Raw genomic sequence first — 17,299 nt, 5'->3', positions numbered from 1 at the left:
TGAACTTTCCAGCTACTAGAAATAATGGCTGAATGCATTACAGGTAGACACATATCATCTATACAACCCCATTGTCATGGCCCTAAGTGACTTAGGAGACTACGTTCAATTGAAGATGAACAAGATTGATGCTCTTAAGTCATTTTGGCGCTTTTGAATATTTTATCCATTATTCCTTATACTTAGCATAGCAGAAAAACAGATACATTGTAAAGGCGTGAGCATTAGCAATCCAGCCATCTTTATTTCAACAGCACTTTCTATTGGGAAAAACAAAAATAATTGCTAATTGTTTTACAAATACATCAAAATGATAAAAGAAAAATAAACATGTACAAAATTAAACAACATAAATGCCCAAGAAAGCATATGACTAATATCACAATATACATTTAAAGAATGCTAACAATGTTTAAATAAAAATTATCCTGTTATGAAAGAATATAGCACATATCATATAGATAAACTACATGCAACTGTACAGTATATTTTAAATAAGGATTTCTCATGATAATGTGAGCAAAATCTGAGTTATTAGAACACCAATACAAAAATAAATCCTTATAATACTACTAAAGCAATTTTATCTTCAAAGTTTTGTAGACACTTTAACTAATTGATCCTCACAACATCCCTGTGAGGTAGATAAGTATTACTATATCCGTTTTATAGACAGGGGAACTAAGTTACTTGTCCAAGGTCACCCAGCATCATCAGGGTCAGACCTGGAGCAAGAATCCACAACTACCTGGCTTCCTGTTATACTGTCATCTGAGGTTTGTATTACCTCTCTATTATGTACAATTTGAGTTCAGTTTATTATTTATAGTACTAAAATACCAACAAAAGCCACTGAGCGCAAATGTAACATTTTAGTTCTAAAGTTTTAAGCTGATATCAATTGTCTTTCACTGTATTTCAATATATTTGATCTTCCATATAATTTCCTCTGTTTTTGAGATCTATTAGGCACCACATATCTAGTGGACTTAATGGGGCAAATTCTGCTCTCACTTATATCTGTAAATTCAGAGTAACCATCAATGGGGTTACTGCAGTGTAGATGAGAACAATTCTAGGCACATTTCTCCTAGATTCCAATAAAGCCTTTGATATGGATCATGAAAAAGTTAGTGACAAACCTATTAGAAAATCAAACCCTATTTGAAAAGTCAGAACAATGTTACTTGACTATTATGATAGAATACAAAACTCTTTGAATGGCTATAGATCAACAGAGGAATTATAGATGAAAGAGAAGAGAATCAAATTGGAAAGAGGCATCAGGTATAACAAAGGGTCCTAACCTGGCAAACACAGTATTGCCATACATCAGAAGAAAGAGCAAACTGTACATTAATAATATAGATGACACCATGTTGGAGTAATTCTGAACACACTGAAAGGCAGAAGTGACCTAATTGACATGAGTTTAGAGACTGGGCAAAATGAGGCCAGATGGAGCACTCTACAATTTGGGGCACTTCATCCTGAAGAATAATATTCATAGAATCATAGAATATCAGGGTTGAAAGGGACCTCAGGAGGTCATCTATCCAACCACCTGCTCAAAGCAGGACCAATCCCCAATTTTTGCCTCTGATCCCTAAATGGCCCCCTCAAGGATTGAACTCACAACCCTGGGTTTAGCAGGCCAATGCTCAAACCACTGAGCTATCCCTCCCCCCTGTTTAATATTGTAAAACTCTAGGGAGCAGGAAGGTCAAGATTAGCATGTATAAATTTGTAGAGAAGGATTAGGGAATTTAACCTGTACAGTCTGGAAAAAATTTGGTTCTGGGAATAAGACAAATGTCGTACCTGCCCAAAGGCAGGAGGATGGAGGATTTCCCTAAGTCTATTATCTATGATCTTTTGGAGAAAGAAAAGGTTCAATATTATATTTAAGTTTTCAATCCTTTTGGCCAGTTGTGTTTTTCTGAAGCTATTATGTCTGCTGCTGGCCACGGATACGTATTGAATGTGCCACTGTGTGAGAGTTAACTAGATTTATTATCTTTCAAAATGTATTTGAATGCGAAAAAAGTGAAACAATGCTACATCAGATTTCTCATATTAACCAAATAAGACTGCAAAAACTACCCAATGCTTATCGAAAAGTAAAGTTCGTCTATAGAACAGGTTTCCTTGAAGATGATAAAAAGCAAAAAAATAATAGTATGTTGGCAAGATATAAGGCATAAGCATTACCTTGGATTCATATAACGAATGTGTAGTGTGGGTTATTACTCATTCACGGAGGATCTGATGCGAGGGGCATGATCTAAAGTTCGCTGGAGTCAATGGAAAGGCTCCTATTATGTACATTGATTTAATAGGTTTTCGGATGAGATCCTAAGAGTGTAAGCAATGGGATATGATGTCAGTAGATATGAAGTCCGAAGTAGGGGGGTATCATGTAGTGATAAAGAAAATTCCAGAGTAAAACAGATATGTAGAATAAATGGGATAAAGACAGCACATCAACACAAGCTCTGGGTAATTATTATGCTCAGCCTCATCTTTGTTATAAAATACAGAGAAACTTTCTTATTACATTGAACAAACTTCTGCTCTGTCACTGCAATCCAATCAATTGATTTAAGTCAGTGGCAAGCTTTTTGGGTAGGGACTCTCATTCACTATACAGTGGTACAGCACCCAGGACAATGGGGCATCAGTCTCGAGATGCTACTGCAATATACGTGTTAAATAAATACACTACAACAATAGCAATAGTATTGCATCAGTGTAACAGAGCAGAATTTGGCCCAGTCAGTGCCTTAAAACAATTCAGCGGACAATCATTCTATTTCAATATAAACTGAGTTACATTACTGCACATTTCAGTGCAAGACGGTTCCACGATATATGGCTTATTAAAGTGGACAGATTGACTGTGTACCAGCTCCTGAAAGGTAATGTGCCCTCTCCCTTCCCACTCAGCAGAGGGATCGCACCTCCACGCAGGATATCAAGGTCTAAGTGGGATTCACAGGCTCAAGTGCAATATGTAAGAAAACAAGATCCACATCATTCCATGCAATCCTAGATGTACAGAGAAAGAAGCAAAAACTGTACACATATAGGGCTCATTCCTGCCCCCACTGGGTCAATTATAAGACTTGCATTGAAATAAATGGGAGCCTACACAGGCAGAATTAAGCAATCAATTTTACATTAATTATTGCCCAATGGTACACAAATGTTTGCCTTAGAGCATAGTTTTCTGAGTTCTGAACATTTTAGAAAGGAAGATGATAGGAATTTTCTAATCTTAAGGTAAACATATGTAACTGATATGTTTTATGTGTCATGTGTCTTCAGATATACCGAATATTTGCACAGTGCATTTCAATTAATACATTCTACAATGCAATCAATTGTTCAAAAACCTGAAATTTTGATTCTAAAAAGCTCAGATTAAATAGCCAATTAGATGAATTGATTCTTTCAATTTTTAAATCAAAGATTTTTTCTTTGGAACACACACAGGATTAATACTTACTCTCAGATCTGAGGATGCTGAACCACACATGGGCTCTCTTATTATTTCTTCGACAGAGAACAATTTTGCCAGATAACAAACAAAAGTTTTCTTAGTGACAAGACAATATCTGCTTTTGGAGTTTACCCTTTTTGATTTATGATGAGACAAAATGAGCATGATAGAAATAAGAAAGCACTCTCAGTGAACTGGACATGGTATTGTATTGCCTCATTACTATTGCAACAAAGATAGATTAGAAAGCATTGGTGCACAAGCCTGTAAATTCATGGTCACAAAAAATGAACACACCTAAAGAAATGCCTTTTAAACGTGTGTTAGAACACGTGTTCAACAAAACAGATTGTTTTAACAAAGAATAGAACTAGAAATGCTCACATTTATGCAAATTCCATAAAGATATATTCATTTGGTGGTCACGCTTTTACAAATATAGACTCAAAGGAACCTATCCAGCTTTGCAAACCACATTTAAACTTACAAGTGCATGCATTATACATTTTTACGCAACCTACAAAGGTAACTTGATTAGAGTTACACTTGCCAATTTGCATTAAAAAGGTTCATAATGGTTAACCACGTGCCATATTATACTAATGTGTAAATATTTTTCTGTTGAGTGGATCCCAAGCTAAGTTTATTATATAATTTAGGGCCCTATTTAGCGATGAATGTTGAATTTCCTTTCCCCCCTCTTTTAAAAAAGCAAAAAGGGCCTCTGGCCTCTTCCAAGCAAGTTTGTGAGGTGACAGCTGTGTCCCTCATCAGTATGCTATAGATCATGTGCCTACTGATCAGCCAGGGAGGTGCTAGCCCAGAAGAGGGCAGAGAACAAGGGAAAAAGCAGAGATTAGTTAAAACACACACACAGGTTACACATTCTGAAGCAGCATAGGACTGGAGGAACATTATGATGAGAAGAGACTAACGAGTATGGTCATCTGGATACTAAAGTCCATATATGGCACAAAGAGGAGGAGTTTAAAACTGAGATACAGCAAATAAACTCAAGAATCGAGGTGATGGAGCAGGATCCGTTATGGAGGCACTGTGGTATCATACTGATTATTTTGGATAAGGAGAGTTGACCTGAGATATACCATACCAAACAGGAGCATCAGGATTTTGATCAGCAGGATCCAATGGGAATTTAAAGTCAGCATATAAGTTAACTGAATTTTAGGTATCGATATTTGGTATCATATAAACAATTTAGGCTGAACTAACCAGCATCATATTCCATGATGAACCCTGGAATCAGGCAGTTAAGTGAGTTGTCTGTATAGCAATCTAGTCTACATGGAATTTTATGTAGAGGAAGTGACGATAAAGCTTACCAGAACACTATCGGGCAGTTAAAGCTCAAAATTGACTTCTTTAAACATCTACCTTATATCTACATGCTTACTCCAACTCAGACAAGTCACTGACTTCTGGCATTGCTATATCTTCTGTGCTGACTTCTATTTTTGTGACTCTTTTCTAGTGGTGCTGCCCTGGTTCTGTGGACCCCTGCCTTTGCTGGAAGCTCCCTCTTGAAAGATAAGCAAGGCAGAAGTTTGATCCTGGAGTTGAGCAATTATATACTGATATCACACACTGAATAGCTGAACAAGCTCAAGGTTGGAGTTTCTAGAAGCATAGACCACAGATTGACCAAAACAAACAGGAAATTATAAAGGACTAAATTGTCATTTACCATTATCACTTCAAAATAGGACAGAGTAAGGCGAGTGGATCAGAAATTTTAAAAAACAGACCAATTATATGCAAGCAATAAGAGTCCTCACAAATAAAGGCACTCCCACAGTTGCATAACATTGATGGATAAGTCCAGGCAGGGGAAATATGCTTGAAGTTTACAATTATTATTTTTGTTTTTCAAGTCAGATATTTTTCTCAATCTCAACTGCTTTCTTAGCACTCAGCACACATTACAAGAAACAAAAAAAGACAAAAGTGAACTGTATAGTGTACATCTATTGAATCTGACAGTATTTAAAGAGCTCAAAAAATGACTCTGTCTTCCTGTGTTCTTTCCCACCAAAGTGTGCTGTTTAAGGTTCCAAAACTATTATCTTCCTCTTCTTGTTCTTTAGCAAGCTCCACAAAAACCTAAAACGGACGAAAATGGCATCAACAGTGTATTCAGTGTAAGAGCATTCAGACTGCAAGGATTGGAGTGCTTACCAATCAAATAAAATTAATGGAAACGAATTACAAAAGTGGGACCTATTGCACTAGTATCTGAATAGGTATACTGACCCTTCAGAATGGAGAGTTAAGATTTCTTTGTTACTATAACACAACAGAAGAAGAAGTAGCCTGTACCAGATGCAAGTTGCAGAGTATCCAGTGTCAGCAATAATAAATCCATGGATTTATCCAGTTTGCGCAGGCAAATGACACGGAATTTATTTAATCAAAAGTTAGTAATTCCTAACGACAGGGATTTGCTTTGTTCCAATCGTTGTAGTTTCCATGCCTTTTGTTTTTGACTCTTACTTACACTCTTATTTTGAAAGTCAATGGGATTTATGTTCTTAAATGTTTATCTCATTTTTGGAAATGGCACTTCAGCTCTTACTTGGCACTTTTGAAAATTTTACCCTATAAAACTATAATCCACAGATATTTTTTTTTTTACAATTATGAAATAAAATTTGCTTCCTATACCTGTTCCAGGGTTGCTTGAGAAAAGCTGTACTCCTCGATATTAAAGGCATGTTTGGCTGTTAAAAGGATTAAAAGAATGCACATTTAAGAACAATTAATCATCAAATGCCTCAAAAGGACTTTATTTAAATCTGTATTATTAAATGATTCAAATATCTATTGTTAAATTCACTAAAAATACAGAGGAGTTTTACAATTAGATGGCCCAGCTCAGTGCAATGCCATGTTAGAGCAACTGGTTCAGGTCTTAGGTTGCAGTCTCCCTCTCTCCAGAGTGGGAGGGGATTGGAACAGAGACTGGAAGGTGGCATCCACACAGTCGTAGAAATTAGACGTGGAAAAGAATCACTGACAGTGTCATCCATCCAGCAGTACCAAAAAACCCACGACACTATGTCTTGTGTAACGGACTCTAGCTGCATCTTTACTGAACTGGTTTAACACTATACCTTGGAATATATTTATCAACATTCAATCTGTTGATCCTCAGTCCTTATGGCCTATTTTCTTTGAAAGCCTTAAAGGTGTCTGGGTACCCTCGTATCCAGTCAAAATCCTCTCCAAGACCTTCCTCTCATGTACGGAGTCAGGCTCGCCCTCTGAAGGTGTCTTGGGGCTGCATGAGGAGCAGCAAGGTCTTATTCCACAGGTAAAAACTGTTATGGGTTTAGCTTCAACTCCCAAGCCCTAACCTCTGTGATAACAGGCTACAACCACCATAAACTTTCTCCATTCCCACTGAGAAACCCAGTGACCCCTCCTAGCCATAACCTGATATCCCTGCAAAAAGAAAAAAAAAAGGGGGGGGAGAGAAGGGATAAGCTCCAGGCATTTTGAACTGATATGCTAATACAACGTAGTTCTCAGACTCCTAGGGATGATGTTTAAATTATCTGTACAGCGCCAGGGCTGTGAGAGTAGATATTCAGACAAACACAAAAAGGGTTTCTTTCAAAAGGAATATATAATCTGAGTTCAATATTGCAATGACTCACAAAACTGTGTGCATTTGGTGGTTGGCATATGGGAAAGACAAGATTACAGTGATATAAAACTTTTGGGGTCTGATCAACACCACTGACTTTACATATTCAGAGATGTTAAGGTGAGAAAGGACTATTATGTTAATCTACTCTGAACTGCATAACATAGGCTATAAAACGCCATCTGGCCATTGATTTACCACAGCATCTCTTTAAGAAATGCATCCAATTTGACTTCAAAGATTAAACAATGAAAAATCTACCACATCTCTTGGCAATCTGTTCCAGTGGACAATTACCCTTACAGTTAAACATTAGCATCTTATATCCAGTTTGATTTTTTTTAAGTTCAACTTTCAGTCATTGAAGCTTGTTGTGTTCTTTGTCTGCTGGATTAAAGAACACTCTAGAATTAAATATATTCGTCCACTGTAGGTACTTATAGACTGAGATGGGAACTGAACCAGGTCCTTGTTGCATTCACATCTGTTTAGTTCTTTTTACCTTGAATTGTGTACATAGGTTAAGAGTAAAGCAGGGTTATAGAAGTTAATGGGTTATGAGGAAATAAAGTTAAAAGGGCAGGAGTCATGGAATGGAGGTTAGCATTAAAAAGCTAACTGAACCAAGTGGATTTTGAGGAAAGATGTGAAGAAGAGTAATGGTACATGGTACACAGGATCAAGGAGAATATTTCAGGCTGCACAATAGGCAAAATGATTTCTATTTACCTCATTTGCTTGGCAAATACTTGGCCTTACCTTCTTCCAGTTTAGAAAAAGACTGAGAGAGCGACTGTACATCTTCCTTAGGAATTTTATATGCCAAAATGGAGGCAAAACTGAAAAAAACCCATAAAATACAGTGTGAGATTTTCCCAGGCCAAAATTGCTGAAAGCAAAAGGAAAGAAAAAAGTTTCACATGACTAAGCGTAAGTTCATTTTCTCAAGGAGGAGGCAAAGCACTGCAAGCTAATCATATAGTGACACAGGGACATAGGAATTGCCATTGTGGATCAGATTATTGGTCCACTAACCTGACAAAGGCCAGAACCAGACGCACCAGCCAGGACTCCTTTCAAGACACCATCAAAATTCTGTGTCACCCCCCTTTGGCACTCGAGACAGAATCATCTGCACTGTCCTCACTTATCAGGTATTCTCTCTGGTGGACAGTTCAAAAATCTCCCAACCACCTGGTTTAGTCCATTTAAAAAGGGAAACTCCAAGGTCACATCCTAAGAATTAAGAGGCTGACAGAGTCACCTGACAAGTGTTTGTTACATCCCAAATTTCTTGGACCGGGGCAGGGGTAAAGATCCAGAATGGAAAAATCTGTCACCAGATGATCTCCTTTCTGAGATTGACCTCTCCACCAAATACTGCCCCACCTGAAAAAAAGTCTTTGGGTATTTCTAGGATAGGCTTTTCCTGGGTCCTTGTGAACAGTAAACAAATTAGAAGAAGATATTACTGTTAAGAGTGTGCATTTATCCACTGACAGAAATTCAAGTAATTTAGTGTTTCAATAAATTTATGACAGGTTTCAGAGTAGCATCCGTGTTAGTCTGTATTCACAAAAAGAAAAGGAGTACTTGTGGCACCTTAGAGACTAACCAATTTATTTGAGCATAAGCTTTCATGAGCTAATGCTCAAATAAATTGGTTAGTCTCTAAGGTGCCACAAGTATTCCTTTTCTTTTTGCGAATAAATTTATGGAAGAACTCTTGATGACAGGACAAAAGGGATGTGGACCAAGCACTCCTAGAAGAGGCTGAAGGCAGCTCAGACATTTGCAGGACTATAGGTACCATCCATATTTCTTGGAGTGGGAAAGAGGTCACTCTCAGCAAGGAAATTACCAGGTCACAACTGTTACAAAAGCATAATTTTGGTCTTGCTATCAATAAAGGTATTTTTCTTTGCTAGCTTTCACGACATGTTCTCTTTTGTAGGCTTATTTTCGTACATATTTTATTTAAAATGTGGATAACATGATATCACTAATTACTTATTCATAACACACTGACAAAAATGAAGCATGCATTAATACAAATATATATTTTTCCTTGTAAGGACTGTATTTAATAACTTTTATTTCATCGCTCTATTTAATAACTTTTTACCTTTCCTGATGATTTGCATTTGGGAAGATGTGCAAAATCTGCCTGTGAAGAAACGCCACCTGTTGTACACCTGCTGTTTCTTTTAATTTAATTTCCAAGAAATAGCCTCTGCCAAATTTGCTCTTTAGATGCTGAACTGAACCAATACACCTACAGATCGTTGAGACAAATATAGAGATAAATATATAGCAGAGCTGTTTTCAATCGTTTCTTTTTAGGAATTAGATTATTTTATGACAGGTTTCAGAGTAGCAGCCGTGTTAGTCTGTATCCGCAAAAAGAACAGGAGGACTTGTGGCACCTTAGAGACTAACAGATTTATTTGAGCGTAAGCTTTCGTGAGCTACAGCTCACTTCATCGGATGCATGATTTTATGAGAGGCTTGAGATGAATACAAATGTGGCTGTACTTTTTGAATGCTATAAATGTGTTCAAGCTGAGACACACCATGTTTCTCTTATGCAAAAGTTCCAAATATCCCTGGACGACTAAAGTCCTCAATACCTTAACTGTCCAGACACCAGGATTGCAACTCTATCACACACAGCTTCAGCCTCTTCCATATAATGAGTGGTCAGAATAGCTGCTCTCTGTTTGCTTTTAAATGCTGCTCGAATTGCCCTCCTGAAAATGAATGAAAAATAATAACTACAGCTACAAATTACCTTTAACATGACATGTCGTATGTTGGGGAAATAATACTTTAGTTATAATTAACACAAACTCCTCAGCCACATGATCAGCTTTTTTCATTCTAGGGCAAAGAAAAGCAAATGTATATATTTCTTTCAGTTATTCTCAATTAAAATATATTAATGTCAGTATTTTGCAGGGCTTTGGACGCCCACTAGTCTCTTAATCCCAACAGCCTTATTATTAAAAGAAAACGCTAATTTAAAATGCAAAGTCAATACTGGGAAGGCACACAGAAGCAGTTACTGATCCTGTATTAAATCTTGCCTATGCTGGCCTCTGGGAGGAAATTTCACAATTTGGGGAGAAAGGAGGAAACATTTCTTTGGTGGGTTATTTTTCTTTAAAATGATGAAAGAAGCTACTCAGAAGTTTGGATTGTCAGAGTAAGTTCTAGGAGAGATGGGTTAGCAGGAAAAGAGCAGTTGCAATGATCAAATGTGCATGATAAATTATTTTATCACATGGTTCTGCAATTTGTCAGCTGGCTCTCGAATTCATCCCCTGGACATTACTATGACAAGCATGGTATATCCTGTATCAAAAACACAAAATGGTTTGCTACTTGGCTTCCAGAGGCACTGCCTCTTTCTCCAGCCTTTGTTACCACACTGGTGACAAGCAGAGGAACTCAAACTGGAGCTCCTTTGGTTTAACCTTGTAGCTTCGCATTACCCAAGAGAGTCCCACAACTCTTAAAAGAACTCTCCTTCCCATCACATTACAAAACCTACCTAGTTTCTTAGGCATCTGGGGAGGGACAGCTGTAGGAAGAGGATGAATTTGAGGAGCTCGGTTTATTATTCCTCAATGGGCCAATATTATGGAGGAGTCTATTCTTTCTGTCCTTTGTATTCTAATTATGTTATTATTGTATTCTAATTATGAATTTTAAGTTGCTGTGAAAGCACTGAGTTGCGAATGTATGCTTTTGATTGTTATAAATCAAACGAAAGATTTAGCTTCAAAGGCAAATAAGCTATTAATCTGCAAATGATTTGAAGACAACATGCAGAGGCAAGCAGTTTATACAAAGCTAGATTCTTGGCAGTGCACAGAGGTAGCCTTCCTTAATGTTAACAGCAAGTTATTCACATGACTGGAAAGAAGAATAAATACATGATTTGGCTATACTAATCTATGGCATGTTACCACTGTGACCTTTGGAGTAAGAATATTACTATCATATTATCCTACAATGTAGACTTTTTTTAAAAAAAGTGTGGCATAATGTTACACTCACCACATGTGCTGTTTGGCTTTAGGATCCATACCAGTAGATGGTTCATCTAGCAACGTAATCTGGGGATTACCCAGCATACTTAGCGCAAAACATAACTGACATGAAAGAAGGAAGGTTAAATATGATTACACAATAGGCCTCATGTTATGAAAATACTGAATTCAACTTCTTTTAAAACCTTCTTCATACCTTGCGTTTAATTCCAACCACTAATTTCTTTGTTGTTTTCTGTAGATGGTTTTTCAACTCAAGGGCACTTGCAATGCTGCAAAACACCCAATGCACAATATCTGTCTCATCAATCACTGAGAACATTGTTTAAGAAAGCAGATAGATTATTAATCCTCAAAATATGCTTTGTCATTTCTCTTAGTACAATTGTTAAATAACTGGTTACTCTGCTAATTACAAAAATTATTCTAATGTTTTTTAAAAAAATCCTTATAAAAGTTTTTACATTGCTACATCTTATGCCTCTCACTTAGAAATCACTGAGTAAGCTGGATGTATATAAAAATCAAAGGCATTACATATTGTTGGGTTTGTCCCTTCCAAACCATAGTCACCTCTTGCTCAAAACTGCTAAAAGCAGTCTACTATAGTCAGACAAAAACAGAGCACAAGAAACCTATGACATCTATTGTAGACTATTAACCTATTAGAACCCAGCTAAAATATGAGTGCAAGCAAAAAATGCTGAAATTCATTTTTACCGTTTTACAACTTCTTCCACATCAGTTTTACTCATTCCTTTGACAGATCCATATATTTCAAAATGCTCCTGCAACGTAATATCTGGCCAAAGTGGATTTACTTGAGGACAATATCCCACAAATTTAGCAGAATGATCCTCACTATTCAATCCTAAAGAATAGTCTCCCATCAGCACCTATGGAAAAGACAGGCCTTACTCAACAGTATTTTCATAGGCTTTGCTTGTCTCTATAAAGACCAAAAACTATTTAGAGATGCTGGTGACCAAAATGGTAAGAAAACAATAAACAAAAAATAGATAGCCCAATTCCTTTTCTATTAGTTCGCAGCGACATACTGCACCTGGCCAGCAGTTGGTTCAACGTCTCCCACCAGCATGTTAATCAGTGTGCTTTTTCCAGCTCCATTTGGTCCTAGCAATCCAAGTATTTCTCCTGAATAAAATAAATACATAAATGACAGACAGAGTGTTACCCATGCATTCCAGGAACAAAATATAGTACTTCAATGGTAACTAATTTAACGCCAACCTTTTTTTACGCAAAAAGAGACGTGTTTAGTTGCCACTTTCTTTATTTTTCTCCCAAGAAGAAAATCCTTCCTTTCATCATATTCTTTATGCAGACTGCTGACCAGAATTGCTGGTTTCTAAAAAACAGAAGATAATATAATAACTGAATTATTTTTTAAAATATAAATGACAAAAGCACTCGCGCCAATGGACAAACTGAAAGTTTATCGCAATAAAATATGGGTTTTTTTTTTACATTTACCGAGGTTAGACAGAGAGATTTAGATATTCCTGTCTTCTTAGTAAATCATTACATTTCTGCTTCACCATGGCTACACTTAGGCACAAGCAGGGGTTATCACCATTATCTCCACTCAGAGTCCCTGTTTTTCACTTCTAAGTCCTCATTGTCTCTATATGCTGCAAAACCATTTTAAGGGTCCGATTCTGCACCTGATCCCTATGCAGACAACAACTCTTAGGAAGCAGCAGCAGAATTATGCTCAAAATTGCTGTCAGAGCTGCTCATATGCAATACACAGCACATCTCCTCCTCCTCAAGGCTTGATCTCAGTGGCATGATGCACCTAACTCCTACTAGCCCGAAGTGTGAGTACCCATTAGCTTGGAATCTAAAAGTACCAACCCAACCAGACACAGAGCTGTTCTTAGGGCAAGAATTCTAGGTTTTTCCATGGGTAAGAGGTGGTAAACCAAATAAATAGACACAAACAAGGAAGGCACTGGAAACAAAAGAAAATAAGTACTGACGTCAACTCACGTGAAAAAAATAGAATCCTATTTGCTCATCTGAATCTTTTTAATACAAAATAATTCAAAGTAGTAACTAATTCAGAAGACAAAAACAATATCTAGTTCTAATATTTCCAATTAAGCATTAATTTATTATTTCAGAGCTGGCATATGTTGATTTCTTGATAGCAATTTTATCTGATCTCACCCTGTCCCCTGTGATTCAATCATAATTACACAATTACCTCGTCAGAGCTCTGGCAGCTTGTCTTTTCTTTAACCCACAACCTCTCTGCCTTTACGTCTTCATCCTCATTCTCATTATGTGGATCATCTTGAAATTTCCATGTTTTGATCTTTGTAGTAGTTCTAAAGAGAGGAACAAATATTAATTTCTGTTCAGTCGTCTTTAAACAGACAAAGCTTCCAGGGATTTCACTGGAGAGCTGCCTGATTATGGACAGAAAGATCAAGTCCTTTGTGTTTGTTAGGCAATAAACTCATGCAATTAGCCATATGTGAATGGGGAGAAAAAAAACCAGTGGAAAACAAGTCTTTAAAAAAATAAAATTCAGTTGTCACTTAAAAAGAACTGCGATCAAAGGGAATAAGCCAAAAAACTGCACTAAAGTAAGGCTACTGCTAGGTCACGCCATAGAAAATCAGGTCATTTAAACGTAAACAAAGCCCTTTCCTGTTGATTCTTAGCTACAGAAACCGGTGAATATTAAAATTATTTCACAACGGTTACACTGGTCTTACTGTTATAAAGAATGAGGTAAATCTCCAAAGCCGTTTATGATGAAATAGCTGTACAATTTCTATTAGCCTCTAGGAACAGTGTGCAGATAGATGCCACAGCCCATAGTCAAAATTTTCCCACTACAGCCCCAATCCTGTTAACACATATGAGCAGGTATTTGACCAGTTACAAGGGTTTTACTCCTGGGGAAATTCTGCGCCAAAAAGTTAAAAATTCTGCAACAGAAAATTAAAATTCTGCACACAGTATTTTCAAATTCTGCATATTTTATTTGTTAATATAACACCATATAATCACACCAGTTTCAATTATTTTTGGTCATTTATTTCAAAATACTTGTCAGCAAGTATGTCTGTAACAATACAGATGACAAAAAAGATTCAGAAAATATTTGACGACAAATAGATTTCTTACTAGCCATATTAATACAGAACTCTGAGTAATTATTCATTTAAACTACAATACAGAACCATATTTCCCACACCTCCCTACCCGCAGAAGCAGTGAAAAAGCTGGAGGGAGTGAGGGGTAATGGAGGAGCTGAGGGAGAGGGAAATAATTGCTGGGAAGATGTCTGGGTGTGAACTTGGAGGGTTGTTTGGTATGGGTGGGAAAAGTATGGAAGAGGGTTTTTTTGGCAGGGGAGGGGAGGGGAGGGAAGGGACTGTTAGGGAGCTTCCCCCATGCAGACCCTGGCTGACCCCTAGCCTCTCCCATTCAGTCAGGCACATGTGTCCCTTCACCCCACTCAGACACCCACTCCCCCCATCTGCATGTGTCCTTGCACCCCCTGTCCACATGTCCCTCCACCTCCACTCAGTCACCCACTTCCCCCATCCCCACGTGGCCCTGCACCTCCTCCCCATATGCCTCTGTGCCCCCACTCAGCCACCTGCCAGCCCCATGTGGCCCTGCACCTCCACTCCCATTCAGCCCCTGTCCCAGGCTGTCCTCCCCCACCAGCCCTTATGAGCCCCTATCTGTGACCCCCACCCCCAGCAGCCCCACATTGTCTGTCTCCCCATTGCCTCTGTCTCCCGACCTGGCCTACAGGCACTGTGAAGAAGGCTCTGCAGGCTCTTTCTCCTCCCTAGCTGACTGGCAGAGGCTGCTGTGTTCTATTGCCACAGCACCCTCTGGTGGGCATAAGGTAGAATTGCCAAAACTTTTCAGTAGAAGCTGTTTCTGTGCAAAAATATTAAAAATATGCACGGCTCATTAATTATGTGCACGCACAGTGGCTCAGAATTCCCCCAGAGGTAAGGTTTGCAAGATCAGGGCCCTTGTCTGCATAATGACAGAACTCTGAAATTGTCCAAATATTGGTCTTCCTTCAATATTTTAAGAGATAGGTATATCTTCTGCCTGGATAATTAATTTGCATATTGTACTTGCTTTTATATAGTTGATGAATACAATTTAAACTTAGATCAAAGTGTAAGGATTGTCAAAGCCATAATTTATTGGTGTTTAAAGACACAGTCCAGGTGCTCTTTTTCTTGTAAAGTATTATACCTTGCATAATATGTATCACCACTTGATTGTTAAAACTATGTACCAATGCAAATCGGCGACATTTATGCAGATTTTTATGCACGATTTCTGAATACTATTCATGCTGGTTAAATGAAAACGTAAATGTTGAAGTGTCAAACAGTGTAAGGCAATAAACACATTTCATTAATGCCAGTTTAAAATTTTGAATTAGATCTGTTTCAGAGGGCATATCTATTGTTTTGTAATATAAATATTTGCATTAAAGCTTGGTAATATGTTCTTCCCAGTCGTAATTCTGAAAATCCTTTAAAAATAACGGTCAAGTAAGTAACAAGTGTTTGCATATAGGACTAGATCCTCAGAAAAGCAGCCATTCAACCAAAGGGCTACTCTAAGTTGTCATAGCAGCCACTCCAGCTCCTCTTCCCTCTCACCTCTGGCATATCCAATATGCCCAAAGAATCCTCAGCTACCTACCTACAAAAGGGACTTAAGAGCCCAGGATCTGGCCCACACATTCTAGTGCCACCATTGTCAGTTATAGTAAGCCAGCAATTATAAATTTTCTACTTCAATAGTACGTGAATAGCTTCAGTTACAAGCTCTTACATTTAAAAGCCAGAACACTTCTATATACTATAATATTTTGCACTGGTATAATGCATAAAACATTGCCATATTTTGTCTCCATTTAGTGGATAATGTCTGATAACATCTGTTAGTGATCCATGATGTCTAGAAAACCAAGCATTTTTCCCTAAACATAATACTTATTTCAGTTAATGCTCCCTTCCTGTAATTTTTACCTGTAGGACTTTCTAACTGTAGGTCTGACTGTGCAATGGCAGTCAGAAAAGCTAAGAGAATGCGAGGAACCATTAGGAAAGGGATAGATAATAGAACAGAAAATATCGTAATGCCACAACATAAATCCATGGTATGCTCACACCTTGAATACTGCATGCAGTTCTGGTCACTCATCTCAAAAAAGATATATTGGAATTGGAGAAAAGTCAGGCAACAAAAATGATTAGGGGTATGGAACAGCTTCTGTACTAGGAAAAATTAAAAAGACTGCAAATGTTCACCTTAGAAAAAAGAGACAAGGTGGGAAACCATTAAGGTCTATAAAATCACGAACGGTGCGGAAAAAACGAGTAGGGAAGTGTTATTTACCTCGTCACATAACACAAGAACGAGAGGTCACTTGATTAAATTAATAGGCAGCAAATTTAAAACAAACATAAGGAAGCACATCTTCACACAGTGCAGTGGAACTCATTGCCATGGGATGCTGTGAGGGCCAAAAGTATAATTACATTAAAAAAAGAATGAGAAATTCACATTGAATAGGTCCATTGATGGTTATTAGCCAAGATAGTCTGAGATCCAACCCCTGTCTGTAAATCTTCAACTCCCAAAAGCTGGGACTGGACAACAGGGGATGGATCACTCAGAGTTGCCCTGTTTTGTTCATTCCCTCTGAAGCATTGGGCACTGGCCACTGTGAGATGACAGAATACTGGGCTAGATGGACTGTTGGTCTGACCAAGTATGGCCGCTCTTTCAATTTTACAGAGTTAACCTGAGTTGGACACACAAATGTTATGAGGGAATGATCCTTCTATTAGTCGTTCTAGCAGAAAAGCATTATCTAAATTATGTCAGAGACATACGTATTGATATAAGGATGATCGCCAGTACAGAACAAGCAATGTCTGCACTGTTTTAAAACATCAGGATAATGCAATAGGACATATTACTCCAGTGACAAAAGGATTTTTGTTTTATCTTTGGTGGGCCTTCTGCTGCACATTAGCTACTCCCAGT

At 37.7% G+C, this 17,299-nt stretch overlaps 1 protein-coding gene across 7 annotated transcripts in view; it reads right to left on the bottom strand.

Annotated features, from left to right (window-relative positions):
* Window positions 1–218: 218 nt before the first annotated feature.
* The window catches only part of ABCA5 (ATP binding cassette subfamily A member 5), a 60,096-nt gene continuing 43,015 nt past the window's right edge, over window positions 219–17,299 (bottom strand). For 5 of the 7 annotated variants that reach the window (XM_073311237.1, XM_073311234.1, XM_073311233.1 and 2 more), the window contains 11 exons: window positions 13,455–13,578; window positions 12,476–12,593; window positions 12,288–12,379; window positions 11,945–12,120; window positions 11,421–11,496; window positions 11,232–11,326; window positions 9,800–9,919; window positions 9,295–9,444; window positions 7,929–8,008; window positions 6,185–6,240; window positions 219–5,623 (listed from right to left, as the gene is read on the bottom strand). In XM_073311237.1, coding sequence (XP_073167338.1) covers window positions 5,516–5,623; window positions 6,185–6,240; window positions 7,929–8,008; window positions 9,295–9,444; window positions 9,800–9,919; window positions 11,232–11,326; window positions 11,421–11,496; window positions 11,945–12,120; window positions 12,288–12,379; window positions 12,476–12,593; window positions 13,455–13,578 — 1,195 coding nt within the window. In that variant the 3' untranslated portion in view covers window positions 219–5,515. Of the gene's footprint in view, window positions 5,624–6,184; window positions 6,241–7,928; window positions 8,009–9,294; window positions 9,445–9,799; window positions 9,920–11,231; window positions 11,327–11,420; window positions 11,537–11,944; window positions 12,121–12,287; window positions 12,380–12,475; window positions 12,594–13,454; window positions 13,579–17,299 lie in introns of those variants that run through there. The other 2 variants (XM_073311235.1, XM_073311239.1) reach the window with 2 other exon arrangements.

This window comes from Lepidochelys kempii, chromosome 14, assembly GCF_965140265.1.
Source record: "Lepidochelys kempii isolate rLepKem1 chromosome 14, rLepKem1.hap2, whole genome shotgun sequence".
Classification (NCBI taxonomy): domain Eukaryota; kingdom Metazoa; phylum Chordata; order Testudines; family Cheloniidae; genus Lepidochelys; species Lepidochelys kempii.
This window is presented reverse-complemented; position numbering and strand designations above follow the sequence as displayed.